This window comes from Heloderma suspectum, chromosome 10 (assembly GCF_057233095.1).
Source record: "Heloderma suspectum isolate Gila_16-S chromosome 10, 16-S_ref, whole genome shotgun sequence".
Lineage (NCBI taxonomy): Eukaryota > Metazoa > Chordata > Lepidosauria > Squamata > Helodermatidae > Heloderma > Heloderma suspectum.
In genome coordinates, this window is record NC_139467.1 from 13,149,817 (window position 1) to 13,176,081 (window position 26,265).

Here is a 26,265-nt window from a genome sequence, read left to right on the forward strand (position 1 = left end):
GGGAGAAGAATCCCCACGGTTATCTCTGATCCTGTTCTGCAAAGGCCCAAATGTGACTGTGGTAAAGGTTGACAGATCACCTGGATCAGCCACTGCAGAGCACTGAATAGAGTGCTGGACTTGGCCCAGGAGAGCTGGACTCAGATTAGTATGTATATAAATTTATTTATTTATTTATTTTATCATGCTTCAGTGGAAATACACAGGAAGGAGGGCTTTGTTTTCTCTTTTCACTCCTCAACCTCAGTTGGGCAGAATGTTTACTGAGCATGATAGAATTCTAGTTGGGGGATATCCAGTTGCATCAATGTATTAGCTACTTCTATGTTTCTCTTAGCCTCTCCTTCAGGGAGATCATAAACTTTCTCAGTTGCAGAGTGGGAAGGTTTGAGTCCTACAGACAGAGGCAAAGGGGAAAGGTCAGGCTTAGAGGCCTGGGGCAGGGGTGTTGTTGGGAGGTGGTATCCCTGAGAGGAGTGGCTTCATTTCCCCGGTTAGGTTTCATTTCTTCAGGTTTGTTCTGAGGTAGGAGAGTATATAAAGAGAGTGAGAGAGCCAATGCGAGCAGAGTGGGGACACCAGAGCCTGAAGAGGGAGCAGGAAGAAGCAGCCTGGAGAAGTCTAAGTGCAGCTAAGGGTAAAGGAGCTTGTGTTTTGCAACTTTTATTTTCTCTTAATGCCTTATGTATCACTTAGCTCTATTGTGAAAATACCTTTAGTTGTGATTTGCTTGCTTTAGTTTACCAGTAAAGTGCTGTGGTCAAAACCCAAGTGCCTGAAGTGCTAATCACCCCAGGACTACAGCCTAAACCCCATGTTATTGGAAAGGGGCAGGTAAAAGAGGGAAGGTGGGACTCTTAAGGAGGCAAGAGATCCTGAAGGAGTTGCTCAGGGGGTCCAGGTCATATAGTTCTAAATAGCTCTTTGTAACGCCAACACATTGTGTATGGGCCAGGGTGTTATTTTTCAATGCGTCAGCCGGAGCTCTTACTCTGTAGCTGCATGTTTCAGGCCATCCAGTTTTTCTATTTACTGTGGCCTTCGGGATGGCCTGCATTGTGTAGGCTGATCTGGAGGGTTCTGACACATATGGACGGAAGACTTTCGACAAGTGTTACTAAGTGGGAATTTCTCTTTTGACTCCAGGGTTTTTGATTGGAGCCTCTCCTTTCCCTGCATGCATTATATTCCTCCAACGAGTTAGGAAAGAAGCAACTAGGCTTCCAGAAGGATATCCCTTGAGGTCTACATCTCCAATGTAAAAGTGCATAAGATGGCAATCATGAGTGCCCTCAAAAAAGGCAAGCAGGAAGCTCCAAAGCAAGAGAGACTGAAGATGAACTCATACAAAGACACAATCCTCCTTTTTTTAATTCTTAGCTCAAATATTACCAAGATTTCTTGCTGAATCAAAGACAAAAAAGGTCTTCAGAGTCTGTTTCCCACCTCCCAGCTGAGCAGAACAGAGCAGAGGAAGCTGCTCCAGCTGGTCTGGGGAATACAGCTAACCCCCCCCCCCAAAAAAAAACCCAGCATAGGCAAATGGAGGCTACGTTCCCTATTTTTTGCCGTTCTAACCTACGTAAACATTTACGTAGGCTATTACAGCGGAAAAAAGGGGAACGCAAACAGGAGCAAACAGGGGGAGCAAATAGGAGTTGGCCAGGGGAGTTGCAGTGGGAGAAGAGACAAAGGACACAAAGGAGACAGAGGCTAAGAGGTAAGTGGGCTCCAGGAAGCCCAGGGGGCTGCCCTTTATCCTTCCGAGTGGCTTTGAGCTCACCAGGTGCTTCTGAGAGCTCCAACTGAATTCGGCGGGGGGTGGCCTGAGTACTCCCAGCAGCTGAGTGGGCGGGAAGCTTCAATCTGTTTCCCACCTCCCGGCTGAGCAGAGCAGAGCAGAGCAAGCTGCTCCAGCTAGTCCAGGGACTACAGAAGCAAGCAAGCTCCCAAAGAGCGAGCGACCAGAGTGAGCAAACAGGGAGCAAACAGGAGTTGGCCAGGGGAGTTCGGCAGGGGAGGTCAAGGGGGAGACTCCTAACATTTAAAAAAAATAATAATAATTTCATTTATTTGTCTTGTATCACAAACTTCCATACCAGTGGGACTCCGTTTTTAACCTCCAGTGAGTAAGGGCCGGGCACAGGCTACTCTAGAACAATCAGAAAACTAGACACAAAAAGGAAAACAGACTATGGAAGGACAAGACTCTCCAGTGGTGGTGACCTGCAAGTAGGGATGTACGAAAGCGACTTACCTGTTCGCGGATGTGATTTGCGGTGGGGGGGGAGGTGCTCCATCCCTCCCTCCAGAATCCTCGATGGGGAGGAGGCGATCCAGTCCTCCCCCCCAGAATCCTGGCTGGCTGCTCCATGGATATTTACATAAATATTTATGTAGGCTAGAATGGTGGGGAAAAAAAGGAATGCAAATACCACCCACTACACTATTTGCGTTCCCCTTTTTTTCGACGTAATAGCCTACGTAAATATTTACATAGGCTAGAACGGCGAAAAATAGGGAATGCAAATGGCAGCCGCCATGGTCACCGCCATTTGCGTATGCTGGGTTTTTCTTGTGGGGGTAGCCATGATAGGCTACGTAAATACTTACGTAGCCTATCACAGCTGCAAAGTTGCCAATGGCGGCCGCAGCAGCCCGGCCGTGGCTGGCCAGGAGACCAGCCACCGGAGCCGCGGGAGCCGCCGCCACCGCCACCGCATCCACCGCATCCGCCCTAAGTAAGTTCCGTTCTGGGGGGATTCCGTGGGGGGGCGGGGGGCAGGAAGCCGTTCCGCCACAGATTTCGGGGGGGGGGGATTCTAAAGAATCCAGCCTCACTGGAATCTGTGGCAGAATTTTCTGCCATCCCTACCTACAAGGTGTGTCCAATGTTTGTTTTCTCACCTGAGAACAACATGGCCAACACATTCAAGAAGTGCAAGTTGATCACACTGCTGGAAGGAAAAGTAAGAGGACTGGAGCGGCGACTGTCGACCCTCCAGGGAATAAGAGAACACAGAGAGTTCTTGGACAGAACGGTGGAACTACAGCAGCAAAGCGAAGTACAGGAGCTAGAAGAGCAACAGCAAACTGAGGCAGAAGAGGGAAATGCTGTCAGGAGCGCCCTAACTGCCTCTTTCAATACACTCCAATAGCCAACTCAAGACACAGACGGAAGGATTCTTTTCAAGGCTTTAATCCTTTTACAACTTAATGACTCTTTCAGATGCTAATCACCAGCGACTAAGCAATGAACAGTGGAGTAGCCTATGCTCGGAGTAGGCAGCTGATCCCCGTTTGAAGGGGAATCACTTGAGGACCCTGAACTAGGGATGTACAAAAGTCCCCTTACCTGGCTCTGCTGGGTTCCGCTGGAGGGGGGAGATGCTCCGTCCCTCCCTCCGGAATCCTGGCCAGCCGGCTATGCTCTGCAGGGATTCTGCGGAGCCGCCGGCCAGCTCCGCCAGCAGCCGGACATCCGGCTGCTGGCTAGCAGGGACACAAATGGCAGCGGCCATAGCCACCACCATTTGCGTCCCTGTAGTCAGCCGTGATAGGCTATGTAAAGACTTATGTAGCCTATCACGTCTGGCTTAAAAAAAAAAAATGCACGTATGCTATGCTATTTGCTTTCCCCTTATTTTCGACGTCTTAGTCTATGTAAATATTTACGTAGGTGGCGGGGGGGTGGCAGGCCATTCCGCCACAGATTTCGGGGGGCCGAATGCACTGGCATTCGGCCTCACCGAGATCCGTGGTGGAATTCCCTGCCATCCCTACCCTGAACTTATGGGCTAGAGAGAGATCCTCCCTCTTTCCCTTGGGTCCATGGGAGGCGGCCATTGCTTGCGCACCAAACGGGCGCTACGCCTCCTTTCTGTGCCCTCCATCGCTCGTCGCTCCCTGCGTCCGTGTCGAGCATCTAGCAAGCCCCATTCCCGCACTTTCTCACTGCTAGGATCACTATCTATCTCAGGAATGCTGGCAGGAGGAATCTCTGCCAGCTGCATTGCCTGTGAGGGATGAGCTGGCTCCTCTTCCACGGATTGCTGATCCTCCTCAGAATCAGAACTGCTCTGATCAGCTCAGTTTCCACCCTGACAAATGCTGTGGTGAGGAAAAATGAAGCAGAGGAGACTCCTTGGAAAAGGGTGACAGTTAGGAGCAGAAGAATTAGAAGCCACTCTGCACCAGTGGAGGCATTGGAACTAGGGAACCGTTTCCAGGTACTTGAGGATGAGACTGGAGGACAGCCTGCAGAGAAGAATTACAGGGGAATGTGCGCAAGAGAGAGCAAGAGGCTGAAGGTCAGTCAAGCAGAAGTGATGAAACCAAGGCCTACAAGAAGAAGAAGGAAAAAGCAGTAGTAGTGGGAGAGGAAGCTTCAGTCTGTTTCTAGGGATGGCAGAGAATTCCGCCCCGGAATCCATGGCAGGACGGCCTCCTGCCCCCCGCCCCCCTGTGGAATCCCCCTGGGACGGAACTTACCTGGGGCGGATGCAGCGGATTCAGCGGCGGTGGCGGTTCCAGCAGCATCAGCTCCAGCGGCAGCGGCTCTGGCGGCTGGTCTCCTGGCCAGCCACAGCCAGGCTGCTACAGCCACCATTGGCGCCCTTGCAGCTGTGATAGGCTACATAAGTGTTTACATAGCCTATCACAGCTAACCCCCCCCCCCAAAAAAAACCCAGCGTAGGCAAATGGCGGCTACGTTCCCTATTTTTTGCCGTTCTAACCTACGTAAACATTTACGTAGGCTATTACAGCGAAAAAAAGGGGAACACAAACAGGAGCAAACAGGGGGAGCAAATAGGAGTTGGCCAGGGGAGTTGCAGTGGGAGAAGAGACAAAGGACACAAAGGAGACAGAGGCTAAGAGGTAAGTGGGCTCCAGGAAGCCCAGGGGGCCGCCCTTTATCCTTCCGAGTGGCTTTGAGCTCACCAGGTGCTTCTGAGAGCTCCAACTGAATTCGGCGGGGGGTGGCCTGAGTACTCCCAGCAGCTGAGTGGGCGGGAAGCTTCAGTCTGTTTCCCGCCTCCCGGCTGAGCAGAGCAGAGCAAGCTGCTCCAGCTAGTCCAGGGACTACAGAAGCAAGCAAGCTCCCAAAGAGCGAGCGACCAGAGTGAGCAAACGGGGAGCAAACAGGAGTTGGCCAGGGGAGTTCGGCAGGGGAGGTCAAGGGGGAGGCCCCTAACATTTTTTTTCTTTTTTAACTGTCTTGTGTTTCCATTTATTTGTCTTGTAACACACACTTCCACACTAGTGGGACTCTGCTTTTAACCTCTACTGAGTAGAGGAGCAGGCACAAGCTAGTCTAGAACAATCACAAAGCTAGACACAAAAATGGAAAAGAGGCTATGGAAGGAAAAGACTCTCCAGTGATGGTGACCTGCAAGGTGTGTGCAATGTTTGTTTTCTTGCCTGAGAACAGCGTGGCCTACACCTGCAACAAGTGCAAGTTGATCATGCTGCTGGAAGAAAAAGTAAGTGGACTGGAGTGGCGACTGTCAACCCTCCAGGGAATAAGAGAACACAAAGAGTTCTTGGACAGAATGGTGGAACTACAGCAGCAAAGTGAAGACCAGAAGCTTGAAGAGCAACAGCAAGATGAGGCAGAAGTAGGAAATGCTGAGTTGAAGAAAAATGGAGTAGGATATACTCCTTGGAAAAGGGTGACAGGAGAAGAAGAACCAGACGCCACTCTGCACCACTGGAAACAGTGGAGCTGTGGAACCGATTCCAGGTACTTGCGGATGAGACTGGAAGACAGCCTGCAGAGGAAGAATCACAGGGGAACCTACATGAGAGTGAGCAAGAGGGTGAAGATCAGTCAAACAGAGGCGATGAAACCCAGGCCTACAACAAGAAGAAGAGAAGAGTGGTAGTAGTGGGAGACCCCTTGCTGCATGGGATCGAGACCCAAGTATGTTGCGAAGACCCATGGACTCACCAGGTGTGTTGTCTCCCAGGAGGATGGATTAGGGACATGACTGAAAGGTTACCTGCACTAGGGATGTCAGAGAATTCCGCGACGGATCTTGGTGAGGCTGAATGCCAGTGCATTCGGCCCCCCGAAATCCATCGCGGGACGAAGCCCCCACCCCCCCAACCCAGGAAAGGCATGAGGGACGAAGTCCTCTCCACCCCCACCCCACAAAAGGCACGTGAAACAGAGCACTTACCTGTTCCCGTCTGCACTGCTTTGCGAATGGCGGCCATCCTGCGGCTGCCATTCGCTTCCTCCTCTTCATAGCCATGATAGGCTACGTAACTAATTACATAGCCTATCACTGCTAACGCAGGGATGCCATTTGCGGAGGCCATGATAGGCCATTTGCGGAGGCCATGATAGGCTACGTAAGTATTTACGTAGCCTATCACGGCAGGGGGAAAAAACCCAGCATACGCAAATGGTGGCGGTATCCCATTCTTCTCATCCATGTGGGAACAAATGATACCGCCAAGCAGAGCTACAAAGAAATCATGTCAGACTTTGAAGCTTTGGGAAGGAAACTCAAGAACCCAGATAGTTTTCTCATTCATACTTCCAGTAGTTAGAAGAGGGATAGAAAGGGAACAAAATATACTCCAGGTGAATGACTGGCTACGAAGGTGGTGCCGACGAGAGAGATTTGGATTCTGGGACCATGGGCTATACTTCCTGGAAGATGGGCTGTTGGCAAGGGATGGGTTGCACCTCACAAAGGATGGGAAGAATGTGTTTGGCCACAGCATGAAGAACTTCATCAGGAGGGCTTTAAACTGAATCCTACGGGGAATGGAGATGTAAAGTTGGGGGTAACAATAGACGTAGGCTCATGCACTGCAACGGAGAGAACAGCTGTAACAGCACCCAATAATAGTCTTCAGACACATGTAGGAAGAAAGCCAGACTATGAAGCACATGGTCTTCATTGTCTATATACTAATGCCCAGAGTATGGGAAACAAACAGAATGAACTTGAACTCTTAATACAGGAGGGAAATTATGACTTGATAGGTATAACTGAGACTTGGTGGGATGATTCTCATGACTGGAATACAGCAATTGAAGGATATAACTTGTTCAAAAAGAACAGGAGGAACAGAAAGGGAGGCGGAGCAAAGAATAAAAGGAACCTGACGGTCGGAGTCTACTACCGGCCACCCAATCAAGGAGAAGACGAGGATGAAACTTGATAAGCAAATAGCCAATGTTTTAAGGAAGCATGCTGTATTAGTAATGGGGGAATTCAATTTCCCTGATATTTGTTGGGAGACAAATTCTGGAAAACATGGCCCCTCCAGGAAATTCCTGACTTGTTTGGTGGATAACTTCCTCCTACAGAAAGTAGAGGAAGAAACTAGAGGATCGGCTATCCTTGATTTGATCCTAACCAACAGAGATGACTTAGTGGATAATGTAGCAGTTACAGGAACTCTGGGGGAAAGCGACCATGTTGTACTTGAGTTCTTGGTTCTAAGTGAAGCAAAAGCCGAGTGTAGTCAAACACGTACCCTTGATTTTAGGAAAGCTGATTTTAATAAACTCAGAACAATGCTAAGTAAGGTCCCATGGCAAGCACCGCTAATGAGAGAAGGAGTCCAAGATGGGTGGGAGCTTTTAAAAAAGGAAATTCTCAAGGCACAATTACAAACAATTCCAACATGAAGAAAAGGTGGAAGACAACAGAAGAAGCCAATGTGGCTTCACAAAAAGCTTAGGGATGACCTGAAAACAAAAAAGGACACATATAGGAAGTGGAAAGAAGGCCAAGCAACAAAAAGGCTTTCTTCAGCTACGTGCATAGTAAAAGGCAGAAGAAAGACATGGTTGTTCAGCTATTAAATAAGGATGGCGAAACGATAACGGATGACAAAGAAAAGGCAGAGGTGGTCAGTTCCTACTTTGGCTCAGTCTACTCCCAAAAGAGGGTCTATGACCCCCCTGGCAAAGGCAAAGTACAGGCTGAAGGGGCAGAATTGCAGCTTGAGATCGATAGGCATATGGTCAAGGAACTAGGGATGTACGAAAGTCACTTACCTTTTCGCAGCTTGGATTCGCGGTGAGGGGGAGGCGCTCCGTCCCCCCCCCCCGGAATCCTCCCTGGGCCGGTTCCGCTCCACGGAGGCTCCAAGCCGCCGGCCAGGGCCATCCGCAGCCGGAGTTCCAGCCGCGGATGGGCTGCTGCGGATGCAAATGGCAGCGGCTGTAGCAGCCGCCATTTGCATCCAGTGAAGCTGCCATGATAGGCTACGTAAATACTTATGAAGCCTATCATGGCAAGCCAAAAAAACAAAAACAAACAAACAGCATACATAGGCGCTACTTAAACAAAATATTTACGTAGGCTATTATGGTGAAAAAAAGGGGAACGCAAATAGCGTAGTGGGCGCTATTTGCGTTCCTTTTTTTCGTAGGCTAAAATGGCTAAAAATAGGGAACGCAAATGGAGGCCGCCGTAGCCACCGCCATTTGCGTATGCTGTTTTTTTTTGGGGGGGGGGGCTTGCCATGATAGGCTACATAAATACTTACATAGCCTATCATGACTATGATGAAGCGAATGGCAGAGGGAAATTATGACTTGATAGGTGAAACTGAGACTTGGTGGGATGACTCCCATGACTAGAATACAGCAATTGAAAGATATACAGTCAGGGCCAGAAATATTGAAACAAGGATAATTGTTTTGGCAGTTGCCCTCTGTACACTACCACATTGTAGTTGAAAGGAAACACACCCAGATGGGAGCGAAGTCAGGACTGTCAGCTGTAATTCAAGGGGTTTGACAAAAGTAGGGCACCCCATTCAGGAAGGACAGCCAGTGGCATACACATACATCCATCATTGGTGGCTCATAAGTAATGGAACAAACCAACATCATTTGAAAATTAAGGATGGCCTTTAATACCTGGATGAAAATCCTTTGCAGTCAATGACTGCTGAAGTCTGGAACCCATTGACATGACCACATGGTGAGTTTCCTCCCTTGAGATGCTTTGCCAGGCCTTTACTGCAGCTGCCTTCAGGTGCTGCTTGTTTGCGGGTCTTTCTGCCTTCAGTCTTGTCTTCAGTAAGTGAGAATCATGCTCTATTGGGTTGAGATCAGGTGACTGACTTGGCCATTGAAGAACATCCCACTTCTTTGCCTTGAGAAACTCTTGGATAGCTTTTGCTGTATGTTTTGGGTCATCCATCCATCTGGTGTCCTATCAGTTTGGCAGCATTCAGCTGAATGTGAGCAGGAAGTATAGCCCTATACACTTCAGAATTCATCCTGCTGCTTTTATCAGCAGTCAGGTCATCAATAAACACCAGTGACCCGGTTCCATTGGCAGCCATACATGCCCATGCCATAACACTGCCTCCATCATGCTTGACAGATGACATGGTATGCTTTGGATCATGATCTGTTCCTTTCCTTCTCCATACTTTTCTCTTTCCATCATTCTGGTACAAGTTAATCTTGGTTTCATCAGTCCAAACAATCTTATTCCAGAACTGGGCAGGCTTTTTTAGGTGTTTGCTGGCAAAGGCTAATCTGGCCTGTCTGTTCTTGACTGTTACCAGTGGGTTGCACCTTGTTGTGAAGCATCTGTATTTACATTCATGAAGCCGTCTCTTGACTGTAGATGTTGACAATGACATGCCTACCTCCTCAAGAGCGTTCTTGACCTGGCTAGATGTTGTGGAAGGGTTCCTCTTCACCATGAGCAGCATTCTGCGGTCATCTACTTTAGTTGTCTTCCATGGTCTTCCAGACTTTTTGCTGTTGCTGAGCTTGCCAGATAATTCCTTCTTTTTCAGGATGTTCCAAACTGTTGTGTTGGTCATTCGCACTGTTTTTACTATCTCTCTGATGGGTTTATTTGGTTTCCTCAGCCTAACAATGGCCTCCTTAACTTGCATGGACACCTCTTTGGGCCTCATGTTGGGAGTTCCAGTGAACAGCTACCAAATGCAAAAGTAACACTCAGAACCACCTCCAGGCCTTTTATCTGCTTGGTCGGTCATGGGGTACCCAGGGAACAGGCCACACCTGGCCATGCAGCTGCTTGTCAGCCATTCCTTCCATTATTTATGAGCCACCAATGATGGGTGTGTGTGTATGCCACTGGCTGTCCTTCCTGAATGGTTAGTGCCCCACTTTTGTCAAACCCCTTGAATTACGGCTGACAGTCCTGACTTCGCTCCCATCTGGGTGTGTTTCCTTTCAACTACAATGTGGTAATGTACAGAGGCCAACTGCCAAAACAGTTATCTGTGTTCCAATATTTCTGGCCCTGACTGTAACTTCTTCAAAAAGAACAGGAGGAACAGAAAGGGAGGTGGGGTTGCACTATATGTGAAAAATACGTATCTCTGCACAGAAATACAGGAGGATGAGCTTGGTAGCCCCATCGAGAGCATCTGGGTTGAAATAAATGGTGCAAAGAAGAAAAGGAACCTGGTGGTCGGAGTCTACTACCGGCCACCCAATCAAGGAGAAGACAAGGATAAAACTTTTGAAAAGTAAATAGCCAATGTTTCAAGGGAGCATGATGTAGTAGTAATGGAGGACTTCAATTTCCCCGATATTTGTTGGGAGACAAATTCTGCAAAACATGGCCCCTCCAGGAAATTCCTGAGTTGTATGGCAGATAACTTCCTCCTACAGAAAGTAGGGGAAGGAACTAGAGGATTGGCTATCCTTGACTTGCTCCTAACCATCAGAGATGACTTAGTGGATGAAGTAGCAGTTACAAGAACTCTGGGGAAAGTGACCATGTTATACTTGAGTTCTTGGTTCTAAGTAGGGATGGCGGAGAATTTCTCCCCGAAACTTCGGGGGGCCGAGCGCCAACGTGTTCGGCCCCCCGAACAAGTTTTGGGGAGAAATTCTCCACACACCCCTGCACCCCGCACCCCCCCAGGACGGGACTTACCTTTGGCGAATGTCCCTCCCGGCGGCGGGTCCGGCCGGCGGTTCGTCGGGTGTTCGTCTGGGGCGGGAGCGGCAGCCGGTATTTCGACCAGCTGCCGCCGCCGCCATTCCAATAAAAGAAAAAAAAAACGCCCCCGTGATAGGCTACGTGACGATTAACGTAGCCTATCACGGCTAGATTTGCAAAGTCAGCCGTGATAGGCTACGTAAATCGTCACGTAGCCTATCACGGGTGACTTTAAAAAAAAAAAGTGCGTACGGATAATGGCGGCCCCCAAAGGGAGCCGCCATTCACGTTCCTTACTTGGTCGCTGTAGTCTACGTAAAGATTTACGTAGACTACAGCGACCAAATAAGGAACGCGAATGGCGGCTCCCTATGGGGGCCGCCATTTGCGTACGCGCTTTTTTTTTTTTTTTTAAGTCACCCGTGATAGGCTACGTGACAATTTACGTAGCCTATCACGGCTGACTTTGCAGATCTAGCCGTGATAGGCTACGTTAATCATCACGTAGCCTATCACGGGGGCATTTTTTTTTTTTAACTTTTAATTTCGCGGCCGGGCGAGGCGAGGCGCCTCCTCCCCACCGCGAAAAGCTGCGAGACCAGGTAAGTGACTTTCGTGCACCCCTAGTTCTAAGGGAAGCAAAAGCTGAGTGTAGTCAAATGCGTACCCTGGATTTCAGGAAAGCTGATTTTAATCAACTCAGAACAATGTTCAGTAAGGTCTCATGGCAAGCGACTCTAACAAGAAAAGGAGTCCAAGATGGGTGGGAGCTTTTAAAAAAGGAAATTCTCAAGGCACAATTACAAACAATTCCATCAGGAAAAAAAGGTAGAAGACAACAGAAGAAGCCAATGTGGCTTCACAAAAAACTTAGGGATGACCTGAAAACAAAAAAGGACACATACAGGAAGTGGAAGGAAGGCCAAGCTACAAAGGAAGAGTACAGGCAGGTAGCACAGAATTGCAGGGATGGCGTCAGGAAGGCTGAAGCAAAGAATGAGCTGAGGTTAGTGAGGGAGACTAAAAGCAACAAAAAGGCTTTCTTCAGCTACATGCATAGTAAAAGACAGAGGAAAGAAATGGTGGTTCAGCTATTAAATAAGGATGGCAAAATGATAACAGATGACAAAGAAAAGGCAGAGGTGCTCAATTCCTACTTTGGCTCAGTCTTCTCTCCAAAGAGGGTTTATGACCCCCCTGGCAAAGGCAAAGTACAGGCTGAAGGGGCAGGATTGCAGCTTGAGATCTATAGGCATATGGTCAAGGAACTCCTAGTTACTTTGAATGAGTTCATATCTCCATGGCCAGATGAACTGCACCCTAGACTAATAAAGGAACTGGCAGAAGAACTCTTGGAACCACTGTCTATTCTCTTTGAGCAATCATGGAGGTTGGGTGAAGTGCCAGATGACTGGAGGAGGGCTAATGTTGTCCCTATCTTCAAAAAGGGTAAAAAGGAGGAACCTGGGAACTACAGACCAGTCAGTCTGACATCAGTCCCTGGGAAAATTCGGGAGCAGGTTATAAAGCAATCCATCTGTAAGCAAATTGAAAACGTGAAGCCAACATGGATTTGTCAAGAACAAATCCTGCCAGATGAATCTGATCTCATTTTTTGATCAAGTAACCTCCCTTGTGGACTGTGAGAATGCTGTGGACATAATATACCTCGACTTCAGCAAAGCTTTCAACAAAGTGCCCCATGATATCCTGATGAGCAAACTAGCTCAAAGTGAGCTAGATGAAACAATGATCATGTGGAACCACAGTTGGCTAGAGAATCGGACTCAAAGACTGCTTATCAATGGGACCTTCTCAAGCTGGGGAGAGGTAATGAGTGGGGTACCGCAAGGCTCAGTCCAGGGCCCAGTGCTCTTCAACATTTGTATTAATGACTTGGAGGAGGAGGTGCAGGGAATGCTGATAAAATTTGCAGATGACACAAAATTGGGAGGGATAGCTAATACTTTGGAAGACAGAAACAAAATTCAAAGTGATCTAGATAGACTGGAGCGCTGGGCAGAAAACAACAGAATGACATGTAATAGGGATAAATGCCAAGTTCTGCACCTAGGAAAAAGAAACCAAATGCACACTTACAAGATGGGGGATACGTGGCTCAACCACACTACAAGCGAGAAAGATCTTGGAATTGTTGTCGATCACAAGCTGAATATGAGCCAACAGTGTGATGTGGCTGCAAAAAAGGCAAATGCTATTTTGGGCTGCATTCATAGAAGCATCACTTCCAAATCCCAGGAAGTACTGGTTCCCCTCTACTCAGCACTGGTTAGGCCTCATCTGGAGTACTGTGTCCAGTTCTGGGCACAGCACTTCAAGAAGGATGCAGACAAGATGGAGAGGGTTCAGAGGAGGGCAACAAAGATGATCAGGGGACTGGAAACAAAGCCCCATGAGGAGAGACTGAAAGAACTGGGCATGTTTAGCCTTGAGAAGAGAAGACTGAGGGGAGACATGATAGCGCTCTTCAAGTCCTTGAAAGGTTGTCACAGAGAGGAAGGCCAGGATCTCTTCTCGATCATCCCAGAGTACAGGACACGGAATAACAGGCTCAAGTTACAGGAAGCCAGATTCTGGCTGATCATCAGGAAAAAATTCCTGACTGTTAGAGCAACACAACAATGGAACCAATTACCTAGGGAGGTGGTGGGCTCTCCCACACTGGAGGCATTCAAGTCAAGGCTGGACAGCCATTTGTCAGGGATGCTCTGATTTGGATTCCTGGATTGAGCAGGGGGTTGGACTTGATGGCCTTGTAGGCCCCTTCCAACCCTACTATTCTATGATTCTATGAATGGAAAGCCAGTTTAATTCTCAAAACACCTAGATGGCATTCCACTTCTAGGTAGTCCTGCATTGTCATTCCTTTACTCCAACTCAGACTAATTCTTATACCTGATCTTTGATAAGCAGCAGATTGTTTCATCAAATGGATGGTACATGCAATTTAATGCTGTATATTATATTGTGCCACTAATAGACAAATGCTGAAGCTGACCTAAAACTACGAAATTTACCCAACTGCCTCTAAGTAACACATCCATTCTCTCTCTCTCTCTCTCTCCTGCTAGAAAGCACTCCCCACTGTCTCCTCATTTCCAAAGAACTCCTGGGTCCTTTCCACACCTCCATTTCCAACCCATAATTCTTGGCTCCCTGCCTTCAAACAGTTGCCTACTACTCTTCCAGTTTCCCTTGAGTATATTTTCCTGGCTCTCTGATTCCCATTTTGCCTTCAGGAACCATACAAGTTCTTGGCTTATCTCTAGCCAGCCCTATATATTCCTTCCAGAAACAAGAAGAAGAACACAGAACATCTGGTTCATAAAGAGCTTCGTCTATGGGGCGGTATAGAAATACAATAAATGCAATGAAATACTCACCTGGAGAAAGTAAGACAAAAAGGAGGCACACGCTCACGAGCGCCTTCATCGTGATGGGAAGCTCAAGAGCCAGGACAACTTGGATCAGAGCTGGACCGACCACAGCAACTGATGTCAGAAGTGCCTGACGCAGAATGATTTATAGATCGAAGAGAGGAGCCCAAAGGCAAAAGCTGGGAACAACTGGTTTCGGGTAGTGCAGGAATGACTGCAATTGAATACACCTCAGCATTTGAAGTGTCTCAGAAGTTTTGGGGAACTTGATAAATGGTGCCAGATTACAAATCCAATTTAGCATAAAACCTGTTTCACTACTTCAGATGCAGGAAAACAGGACCATACAAAGCTCCAGAGTAATCTAATTTTACATCGCATGAACTTCTCTTCTGGCAATCTGGGGCCCCTGATATCTGTCACGGCAATGCTTCCGGACACTTCTTTAACCCAGAGGGGAGACTGCCAGCTTCTCTTCCACAGTGTGCTCATTATTTTCATTAAGTCCAGACTCCAAAATTAGCTAACAGCACCAAACCTCAGAGTCTCGGAGTGTGCCTGACTCTGCAGAGGCCTGCCTAGCCAGTTGGTCCTGGGCAATTGCACTCGTGGCTTGGGCCTTGTAGGCCGCGAGGCCCTGAGGAGGGGAAGAGCAGGCGCGTCGGCTGCTGTCATATCGCGTGGCATGCGAGAGGGCTTCTTCGTCTGTTGCTTCCTCCGAGCGGGCCCAGGCCCCTTGCCCTGGGGGAGAGCAGAAGTGGGATTTCTTCAGAAAAGGGTTTGAATGAGCAACAGTGTCTCAATTTGGGAGAAAGTAAGGTATGAGTGTATGGCTGTCCCTGGCTTGTTTTAGTATTGCTGGAGCTCCTTGGTTATTCAGGCGTCTTTCTGGAGTGCACCTGCATTTTGTGTGATCCATGACGAAATTTGTGAATTTTAGTAGATTCTTAGAAAAAAATAAACTGAAACCATTTTCTCACCCATCTACACTGATGAAATAAAACTGGCACATTCCCAGCATGGAGGGCAGTTTCTGCCTGCTTTGTTTGTTCAGTCGTTCAGTCGTGTCCGACTCTTCGTGACCCCATGGACCATAGCACGCCAGGCCTTCCTGTCCTGCGCTCTCTCCCGGAGCGTGCTCAAGTTCATATTCATTGCATCGGTGTTCTGCCTGCTATATAGATGTTAAAGGTGAGGAGCCTGTCAGAGAAAAGAGAGATGGCAGCCCTAAATCAACACTAACATGGTTGAATACCCAGAGAATCAAAGCCAGCTTTTAAGAGCTAAGCACTAAACAATCAAAGGCCTGGATGGATGAGTGTATCTCTTTCTGTTTCTCCAACACTGATTTTTTTTTTTTAATCTCAAGTTCATTTTGGCCGGAATATGAAGAAGCTTGCAAATTTTGACAAATCCTTATCGAAAACAATCTGGAACAAAATTCCTACCCATCCCCACCAAGGAGAGGGGAAGGCGTGAACAATTTGGTTCCCTCCCACCACCACCACTTGTCCATGTTTTATAATGAACTATACTATATTACTTCATCTTGCGTGTGGACATCATAGTTTTGTAGTTTGACTTATACCCACGTGACGTAAGACCTTTTGAGGTATTCAAACCTTTTCTTTGCTTAATGGGATTGTCAAGGTTCCACCATTGACCTGGACCCCCAGTTGGGGGCTTGTCCTAGTTACAGGACTGAATCAGGCTTGGTTGCTTTGATGGATGACCTTCATCAGGAGAGGGACAGAGGGAGTGTGACCCTGTAAATGTTGCTTGATCTCTCATCGGCTTTTGACACTGTCGACCATGGTGTCCTCCTGGATTGGCTCCATGGGGTGGGCATTGGAGGCACTGTGTTGGAGGACACAGCCGATCATATCCCCTAGGCTAGCTTTTATTAGCCAGGAAGGGCAAGGATCGAGAGGGCACTGTGTTACACTGGTTGTGGTCTTAACTGTGGGATCCATTTCAGAAAGTTACATTGGGTGATCACTGATCGGCCCCTTGGCAATTGAGCTATGGGGTTCCACAGCATGGAATATCACCATTCATACTCTATATTCCTCTTTGTAGAGCAGATTAATAAAGTTCGGAACAGCTGCAACATATAAGTAACTTGCCTGTGCCTGAAAAGAGATGTTGACATTCACCTCTCAGGGCATATCTGTACTATTAATTTACATTGGTTCTATGCCAGTTTGCTGATCAAAGCTCCCTCCAAATCTTCCTGGGAATTGTAGTTTGGTGCAAAGTCTAAGCATTCTGCGCAAAGATATTCGAACCCTCCCACAGAACCACAATGCCCAAATTTTCCTGGGAGGAATTGAAAGCCAGTTTAATTCTCAAAACACCTAGATGGCATTCCACTTCTATGTAGTCTTGCATAGTCGTTCCGTTACTCCAACTCAGATCAATTCTTATACCTGATCTTTGATTGAAAGCACTCCCCACCCTCTTCCTCATTTCCAAAGAACTCCTGGATCCTTTCCCCACCTCCATTTCCAACCCATAATTCTTGGCTCCCTGACTTCGAACTGTTGCCTACTACTCTTCCAGTTTCCCTTGGATATAACTTAAGAACATCATTTTCCTGGCTCTCTGAGTCCCATTTTGCCTTCAGGAACTAGGGATGTACGAATCCTACTCACCTGTCCGTTCTGGGGCATTGGCGGTGGAGGGAAGGCGCTACGTCCCCCCCGGAATCCTTCCTGGACCGGCTCCACTCCGCGGTGGCTCCACGGAGCTGCCGACCGGGGCCGGCCGCAGCCGGAATTCTGGCCGCAGCCAGGCTGCTGTGTCCGCAAATGGTGGCCGTCGTAGTGGCCTCCATTTGCCTCCTTGCAGTCAGCCATGATAGGCTATGTAAGTATTTACGTAGTCTATCATGGCAAAGAGCAGGTATGCAAATGGTGGGCACTATGCCATTTGCGCCCCGGCCCTTTGCCGTGATAGGCTACGTAAGTATTTGCATAGCCTATCACGGTAAAGGCAGCCACACAAATGAGGCTAGACAGCGTGCTAGACAGTGACTAGGAGGCCATAGTATTTTTTTGGTTTCTGGGAATGAAGGTCGAAGCCAGGGCTACGAGCTCGGTACCCAGAAACCTTACTCCCCGTCCCCTCCCCTGCCACAGTTCATCCCTGGATCCTATGTGCCATCCAGCCTCCCCCCACCCTACTCTAACAAGCCCAAATGCAAGGAGGGCAGAGCGCTCAGGAGAGGATCTCCTCCATGCTCCACCCACCTTGCATTGGACAGTCAGCCACCTCCGAGTTCAGAGGCGGTCAACTCTCCCCATAGGATTGCGCCCTTCTGTATCACCATTCATACTCTATCTTCCTCTTTGTGGAGCAGACTAATAGATTTCAGAACAGCTGGCACATACAACATACATGTCTGTGAGATGTTAAACTTCATTACCTCTCAAGGAATATCTGTACTATCGATTTACATTGGCTTTATGCCAGTTTAGTGATCAAGGCTCCCTCCAAAGCTTCCTGGGAATTGTAGTTTGGTGTAAAGGCTGAACGTTCTGTGCCACAGCTCTCTGACTCCTCCCAGAGAACTACAGTGCCCAAGGTTTCCTGGGAAGACAGTAAAGCCAGTTTAACACTGTAATTTAGAGAGGCTCCACTAATGTGGTGTCAAGCGCCTCTTCTCCACACAAAACTCCTACATCACAGTCCACAGCTCTGAAGTCCCGAGTCACAGATGCAGAGTCTTTGCTGCGTGGGAATCTTGTTCAGTCTTCCTTCCAAACGGGCTGAGGGCAGACACTGAAAGCACAGATCAGGGGACTGGAAACAAAGCCCTATGAGGAGAGACTGAAAGAACTGGGCATGCTTAGCCTTGAGAAGAGAAGATTGAGGGGAGATATGATAGCGCTCTTCAGGGACTTGAAAGGTTGTCACAGAGAGGAAGTCCAGGATTTCTTCTCGATCATCCCATAGTGCAGGACACGAAGTAATGGGCTCAAATTACAGGCAGCCAGATTCCAGCTGAACATCAGCAGAAACTTCCTGACTGTTAGAGCAATACGACAATGGAACCAATGACCTATGGAGGTAGTGGGCTCTCCCACACTGGAGGCATTCAAGACAAGGCTGGACAGCCAACTGTCAGGGATGCTTTGACTTGAATTCCTGCATTGAGCAGGGGGTTGGACTCAATGGTCTTGTGGGCCCCTTCCAACCCTACTATTCTAGGATTCTATGATTCTATGATAAGGATTGTATGATGAGCCTTACCCAAACAATAAAATATAACAACACCAGTGCCCTGCCAGCATGATGCTGTAAGTGGAAGGCAAACCAGGGAATCAGGATGGGCAGATCCATCAGAGCTCTGATCTCGTATTTGCAGTTGGGCAGCTGCTGGGAAGCACATGGCTTTTGTCAAGGTATCCACTATCTTCTTGGAAAACCTTGTCATTCTGACCTCTTTCATGCAGACCCCAGCAGATGCACAGCCAGCAGCTCTGTTGCTGAAGTTCCAGTTCTCTGGAGGAGGGAGATGAGACAGTCAGGCTAAGGCAGGGGTGGCTAACCTCTCTCAGCCTGAGGACCAAATTTCATTTCAGAGAAGATCTCAGAGGGCTTCTTCACACAAAGCTCTATCCTGCTATTGAGATTGGTCACTCATGGAAGTTTTGGGATCCTTTAGATGACATCATCAACTTCCAGGGCGTCTCCCGCACTAAATGACCTTTAAAAGATCAGAGATAATGAGCTATCAAATGACAGCATTTGAATTCCCTCATGAAAAAGGAATAGCCACAATAAGAGGAGCTAGAGCACAGCGCCATCTAGCGGCTGTATAATGGAACATATGGAAGACTCAGATAAGGGGGAAAGGAGGGGGGAAGAGGGGGGAAGGAAGCACATGTAGAAGGAGTCCATCATGTTCCTGCATTTAAAACGGAAACAGAAAGCCCTGTTTTAATGTGGGATTTTAGGCTGGTGCAGAGATGCTCGACGGCTGCATTCCAGTGATTGGTGGGGTTGAAGACAAAGGAGGTGGGCCAAAGGGAAAAGGGGACCAAAAAGTGGGACCCCCCCAAAAAAAATAACGGCATCTTGTTGTTTAAACCTCTTACTGCCATTCACTAACCCTTAGGAGAGGCATTTCAGTCTTTTAGCATGGAAAAAAGTGCACGGAAATTAGGAAAGCACAAAATGTACTGTGGTTGGGGAAAGGGGGCATGGACACCTGAGGAGCCCTGAAGGGCCAGATTTGGCTCCTGAGCTTGAGGCTCTCCATCCCTGGGCTATGGGGTCTGAAATTGTGTGTTTACACCTTTCCTTGTCTGATCTGGCCACGGTGACACATGCCTTAGTTACATCCCGTTTGGATTACTGCAATGTGCTCTACAAGGGGCTGCCTATGAAGAATGTTCGTAAACTGCAGTTGGTTCAAAGAGCTGCCGCCTGACTGTTGTCTGGGGCTGGCTACAGGGAGCATACAACTCCCTTGTTAGAACAGCTTCACTGGCTTCCAGTCTGTTTCCGGGCACAATGCAAAGTGCTGGCTATGACCTATAAAGCCCTATACGGCTCTGGTCCAGGTTATCTGAAAGACTGTATCCTCCCTTATGAACCTGCCCATGTCCTGAGATCTTCCGGGGAGGCCCTTCTCTCAGTCCCACCACTGTCACTGACATGTTTGGTGGGAACCCGAGTGAAGGCCTTCTCGGTGGCTGCCCCATGGCTGTGGAACACCCTTCCCAGGGAGTCTAGGATGGCTCCCTCCTTGATGTGTTTCCAGAGGCAGGCTAAAACATTCTTTGGGACATAGTTGGAATCTGGGGGTAAGCTGCTAAAATGCTGTTTTAAAATGCTGTTTTAATGTTTTAATATAATTTTAATTGTATTGTTGTTTAATTTATATTTTAACTTTTATATATTTTCATATGCTTTAATTGTATATGTTTTAAGTTTTGTGAGCTGCCTTGTGTCCCAGTACTGGGGAAAAGGTGGGGTATAAATAAATATAACAATAACAATAACAATAATAATTTACAGAAATAAAGGTAAAGATCTGACATCGGGCAAAAGACAGAGATAAGTTATAATCTTCCTGTAGTTGGAATAATTAATTTCCTTGAGCTTATAGTATCCTTAGGAGCAAATTCTGTATGGTGGGGGGAGCCATGTTTGTCTGTCCCCTTGAAGTATAAAATGAGCGGCAGCAGACCTTGTTTTCTGGGACTTCTCCTTTATGCCTACAAGTCCAGACTGTAGAATAGGATTTACAGTGTGTGTGTGTGTGTGTGTGTGTGTGTGTGTGTGACCCCTTTGCCCTCCTCTTTTGGCTAGACCTAATAACAGGATGTGGAGCTCTTACTCCTTTGGGACTGAGGGATCTGTTGGTAGCTGGATATTTTATGGTTTTGGACTCCGTGGGGGTTCATGAGGTATTCCCTGGTGACTGTCATGCGGGAGTAAGTTTGGACCATTTTAGGATTAGATGGTTTAAAGGCTTATGCTTCTTTTTCTGTTTCATGTACCCTCACTTCTCTTTCTGTCTTTATAAAAGCTTTTTTTATATATGAAATGTACTTTTTCTGTGTGTTCGTTCCTGAGGTTTCTGCCCAAGACCCTAGGCAGAGGGTTTTCCCTCCCCATGTGGCCTAAACACTGAGCAACACTACCAAGCCATTTGATCTGTGCTGTGGAAGGGAAGAGGTACTAAAGGGGCTCCGTCACAATCTTTTTTGTGTGTGTGTGTGTGGGGGGGAATGTCTGAGATTTCTCTTTTTCTCATCCCTGGCAGAATATGAGGCCACTTCACAGACGTTTCTCCAAATGTTCTCCATTTGCTACCATTCTCCCCCAACAACAAAATGTCCTGGAATTATGGTTGGTTCAGGGCATTGCAGACAAGCAAAATGGTGGCCAGACTACTGACACACTTGCTCCTGTCACCATTTGTGGTGGCAATGAAAAAGAAAAGAAAAGAAAAAAACATTTGGGAAAAATGAATAAACTGCTACTCCAAATGCTCCTGAAGAACCCAAGCCCTGAGAAGTGTTTGGAGAATTTCTTTCCCCTGGAGGAAATTGGTACTCTTCCCCCGCCTTTTCTCTGCCTGCACATAGAGTGGAATTTTCAAGAGACCGCTTACACATAGCTCTAAGCGAGAGTCTGTTAAGAGGGTTTAGAAGGTGTACTAAGAGGTCTCCCATTCCCTGTATTCGATTAGTGTAGTGCGGATACATCTAACAAAACGAATCCCAAATTTAGATTACTTGAGGGGCTGTAATGGCTGAAAGGTTCTGAATGTTCAGGGATACACAATGCATGGACTACAACTGCACATCCTCAGTCTGATGGAAAGGGTCAACTTGGGGAAAATAAGATACGCTTAAAATTAATGGGCAGGCGCTTCCCTTCTACCATTGTCCTGATTTTTCCTTTTCCTTCTCGAACTTTACATCTGTTCTTTGATCCCCTCTATTCTGTGAGAGGTTCAGTTGGGCTCTGGCTGCCAGGTAAGCTACTGCTGTAAGTAGCAAGAATGATCTGAACTCTGGATGTTGCCCACATGCACAGGTCCCCGTTCACACTGTGTCAGAGAAGACGGCGTATTGTGCAGGAATCAAACCATGATATGGGGATCCTGTTCTGCAGAGGCCCAAACATGGCCTGGGAACAGACTGATGGATCACCTGCATCAGCCAGTGCAGAGGAGTGACTGGAGTGCCAGACTTGGCCCAGGATATCTGGGCTCAGAGTAGTGCTCCATGATGGCAACATCCAGAGGTGGTGTGGAGATGGTTTTGGTTCCCAAGAATTGAATCAGTTGCCCCTCGTGAGGGACAGTCAAGAGCCTCAAGCATCTTGGGTCAATGAACCATTTCTCCTGCACAAACCCAAGCCCTAAGTGGCCCTTTGAATCACCACTCTGTCCATCAGCAAATATAAATGAGAAAAATATACAAAACACAGACTTTATTTGCCATATAAATGTGTTTCGAATGATCATGGCTCAGGGTATAGTAACCCATGCACCATATTTTCTTGAAATACAGGCTCTAAAAAGCAAAACTAAACCCACTATTATCTGCCCCCCCCCTGCAAATACGACTCACCCTCCATCAGCCTCTAAGAAGAAAACCAAAAATTTCCCAGACCCTCACTGCTCTCGTCTCAAGGGCCACAACTTACTCCCGAGTTCTGCAAATGGTGGGATACACAGGGAGGAGGGTGCCTTTGCTGTCTTCTATCTACACCTTATATTTGGGCTCCCGGGATGATCCCTTGACACCTGGACATTGCACGTCATAGACAGCGGATAGCATCATGCCATTACCTAATATTGCAGGTCCAAGGGGGAAGTTACATACATCCTTGTATGCACAGCCTTTTGCAGCAACGACATGAGGAGGTAATCCAACTGGAAAAGAAAAAGGAGAACATGCATATGAGAATGATATCATGTAGATATTGTGAAATAATGAGGGGTCTTGACAGACCTCCCCCACCCCCAAGCACTGGAGCCATTTCCCAGGGCAGGTTTGTGCGCCATTGTCATGCTTCCCCGGGAGGACACCTCTTTGGAGGATGAGCTGGAGCCACCCAAGCGGAATATCACAGAAGAGCTGCCTGTGACTGGAGACCTGGAGGAGATCAGGGGAGTCCTAGGTCCTCAGGAGAGACGACCATGGGCCTTACGCCTCACAACACAGTTTGCCCCCTCTGGGGCCTGGAGGCAAATGACTCCAGCTCTGGGGTGCAAAGGCATGGGGTGCAGCTGTCATGGCTCCGTCAGCTGCACAATGTAGGATGTCTCACACTCCTGGCTGTCAGGCCTGATCCGGGCCAAGATGAGTCATTGGAAGAGGAGGAGTCTGAGACTGTGGAGTCCATGGCCCTGTGCATCATTCTGACATCGGCACGCCTGGCACCTCCAGGGTAGCTCCACCAGGTTTTCCAGTACTGGCCTTGGCCTTGTATTTGGAGCTCCTGGCTACAGATCACTCCAATCCTGCTGGACTCTGCTTTTGGACTGTGCACTGCTTTCACTTGGCCGATCTCCTGGATGTTGACCTTGGTCACATCTTGCTTTTAGAGACAGTCTGGTGAAACTGCGCTTTTGACTTTTGTTTCTTCATTGAGCTGCCCTTGAATTTCCTCCTCAGTTACCTTAATGCTGAGTCTGACCTACCTGGAATGGGATAGAGGGTCTGCTTAAGGAATAACGACTCCTCATGAGTAAAGGTATACTCATAAGCATCAATGGCCTGCAGCTGTGCTCTAGGTAGGGCTCTGAAGCCTCAAGCTTAAAAGCTTTCAGGTCCAGACACTGGGTGCTGGCCCAACAGCTGAGTTCCAGCTCTCGGACTCCTGCCTTGAATTCCCCTGTGCACCATTGTCATTCTCCCTCTGGAGGACTCCTCTTTGGTGGATGACATGGAGAACCCAGGGGACCCAAAGGCAGATCGGGGGGTCCTGGGCCTTCAGGAGAGACAGCCATCAACCCTAACGTCCACAACATAGTTTTAGCCCTCTCTTGGACTTCATGGCAGATGTTTCAGACTTAGAGATCCCTGCCTTCCTTTCCCTGAGAACTCAGCTCTTCCCTGGATCTCCCTGTGCTGGATGTTTGACTGCCGACTGATGTTGCTATTTGAACTGAGCATGACTGGATCCCTGGAGACCTGTTCCAAGACCATCATAAGTAGGGCGACCATGCTGAAGGACCAGCCCCTGGGTCCGTCAGGAAGATACCACCACCCCAGGTCTCACCGCAGCAAAGGCCATGAGCACACATACAAGGCAGTCATTTAAATACAAGAACCAACAACAGTAGCCGTTCTCGGAGGTCTGTCGGATGTGTGACAGGTCAGGTACTCTCCTGTCAAATCCTGAATAAAAGGCCCAATGAGCTGTGAAACAAAGGCTTGATGTATGATGAATGCGGACAAACAGGGAGAGGCAGAACTAGCAGCTCCTCCACTCCACCCATAGAACTGGGAGCCTTTACCTTCCTGCCATCCAGTGCAGAGGATAAGACTGGTAATGTAAGTTTTTGTCCTAAGCAAAGGCACTTCTTTGTTTAAAATAAAACGTATTACTCTCGACTGTTTTAAAATGGTTGTATTTCTGCACATTGCTTTTATATATATTAGTAGTTTAAGCTGTGTCAACCATGCAGGGAGCTATTGTGCAGTCTAGTAATGCAATAAATAAAACGAAACAGAGAATGTTAAACCAAGCAACGAGAGAAGCAGTGTGGACCTTCTCATGCCCCCATGCTGACTGGTAACTCTACTCACGTAGACAGGAATCAAAAAGACCGCTGGCACAGTACTTCTGAGAGCCCCGGCACTGGATGGTTGTCTCCTGGCTGTTGCAATAACCTGTATCTGTTGCGAAGCAAGCTGGGCACCGCACCCCATTGGGTGGAAGGGTGTCATAATCTGGCACTGCAAAACCAACCCATAGAGTGAGTATTTGCTTCCATGACCATCCTATTTCCCCCCACATCTGTTCTGTTACAGTCTCTCCCACAATGTTCAGTCATAAAGACAGCTGCATCACCCGTACACTGAGCCATACAGTGAAATGACAAATATTTTTCAACTGTTCTTTGAATCACCGAAACCTTTTGTCTGGGACATTCTTTTTCTGCGGGTCACCTGGAGCTCTGGTTCTACAAACACTTCTTGCAGTCTTCCTGCCTTCTGCTTGTGGGTGTAATGTTCTCTGGATTGATTACGTTGATCTGCAAGGTCCTGCTATCTCAGAGGAGGTTAAACAAGGAGGTGTTCTGATCCTTCCTAGCTCCGAGGGCTTCCGGTTGATTTTAGCACCCAACGCTCCTTTTAAAAGTGCCTAAAGGGGCTAATGTGCATCGTAGCTACACTGCACAATTGTAGTCTTAGTATAATACTTTTAAGTCTCATGACGCCCCACTAAGAATTGCGGGAATGGTAATTTTGTGAAGATGTGGGATCTGCCCAAACAGTAGTAATGTTGCAGTATAGGCTTCTCAAGTAAGAGAAGGGGTTCCTATGAAATCTGTGGAGAAAAACTGCCCCCATTCTGTCAAGGCCAGGCCCAAGTCTAACTCTGTTTTCATTCATGGAGGCATTGTCTCTCAAAAAGAACTGATAGGTCCATATAGGGGTCTTGACTGTGGTTATCCAGGACCAAGTCCCAGTCCAGAACCAAGGCTTCCCTGAATGGATGTAGCGCTCCAGCCTCCAGCACCTCCATTCACCTTTTTTTTTACTTTGACAAATTTGCCTCATTGTGATCAGAGCAGTCCATACACAGTCCGATTAATACTGTGAGGCAAAGGCCCACATTCCTTGGCATGGGACTAAGCATGCATCCCGGGAGAACTGGGCTCGGTTCTCTTACTCTCCCCTGCTATCCCCTAGTGCCCATTCCCACTTTGCATAAAAAGGGGAGGTGCTGATGTGTGGCCTATCAAAGTATGAGTGCGTCAGCTGAATCCCACTGAAATGCATTGTGTTGCTATTTACGTATAAATATTTACATAGCCTATCACTGAAAAGAGCAGGGACGCAAATGGCGTCCCCTACACCGGACACCATTTGCAGCTGCAGCCCGGCAGCTCTGCAGACTCGCCATGGAGCAGAGCCAGCCAGGGAGGATTCCAGGGGGAGGGGCGGATCGCCTCCCCCTCCCCGCGGATGCCTGGACCGGTAAGTGGGTTTCGTACACCCCTAGCCTGACTACAGATCCAATTTAGCATAAAACCAGTTTCACTACTTTGGATGCAGGAAAACAGGACCATACAAAGCTCCAGAGTAATCTAATTTTACAACGCATGAACTTCTCTTCCTGGCAATCTGGCACCCCTGATACTTGTCATGGAAGTGCTTCCGGACACTTCTTTAACCCAGAGGGGAGGCTGCCAGCTTCTCTTCCACAGTGTGCTCATTATTTTCATTAAATCCAGAGTCCAAAATTAAGTA

At 47.9% G+C, this 26,265-nt stretch overlaps 1 protein-coding gene across 1 annotated transcript in view; it reads right to left on the reverse strand.

Annotated features, from left to right (window-relative positions):
* Positions 1–15,371, reverse strand: part of LOC146337724 (phospholipase A2 inhibitor and Ly6/PLAUR domain-containing protein-like) — a 30,946-nt gene extending 15,575 nt beyond the window's left edge. The window contains exon 1 of the mRNA XM_084814346.1: positions 14,318–15,371. Within this exon, the coding sequence (XP_084670472.1) occupies positions 14,318–14,366 (49 nt within the window). The 5' untranslated portion in view covers positions 14,367–15,371. The remainder of the gene's footprint in view (positions 1–14,317) is intronic.
* Between the last annotated feature and the right edge of the window lie 10,894 nt (positions 15,372–26,265).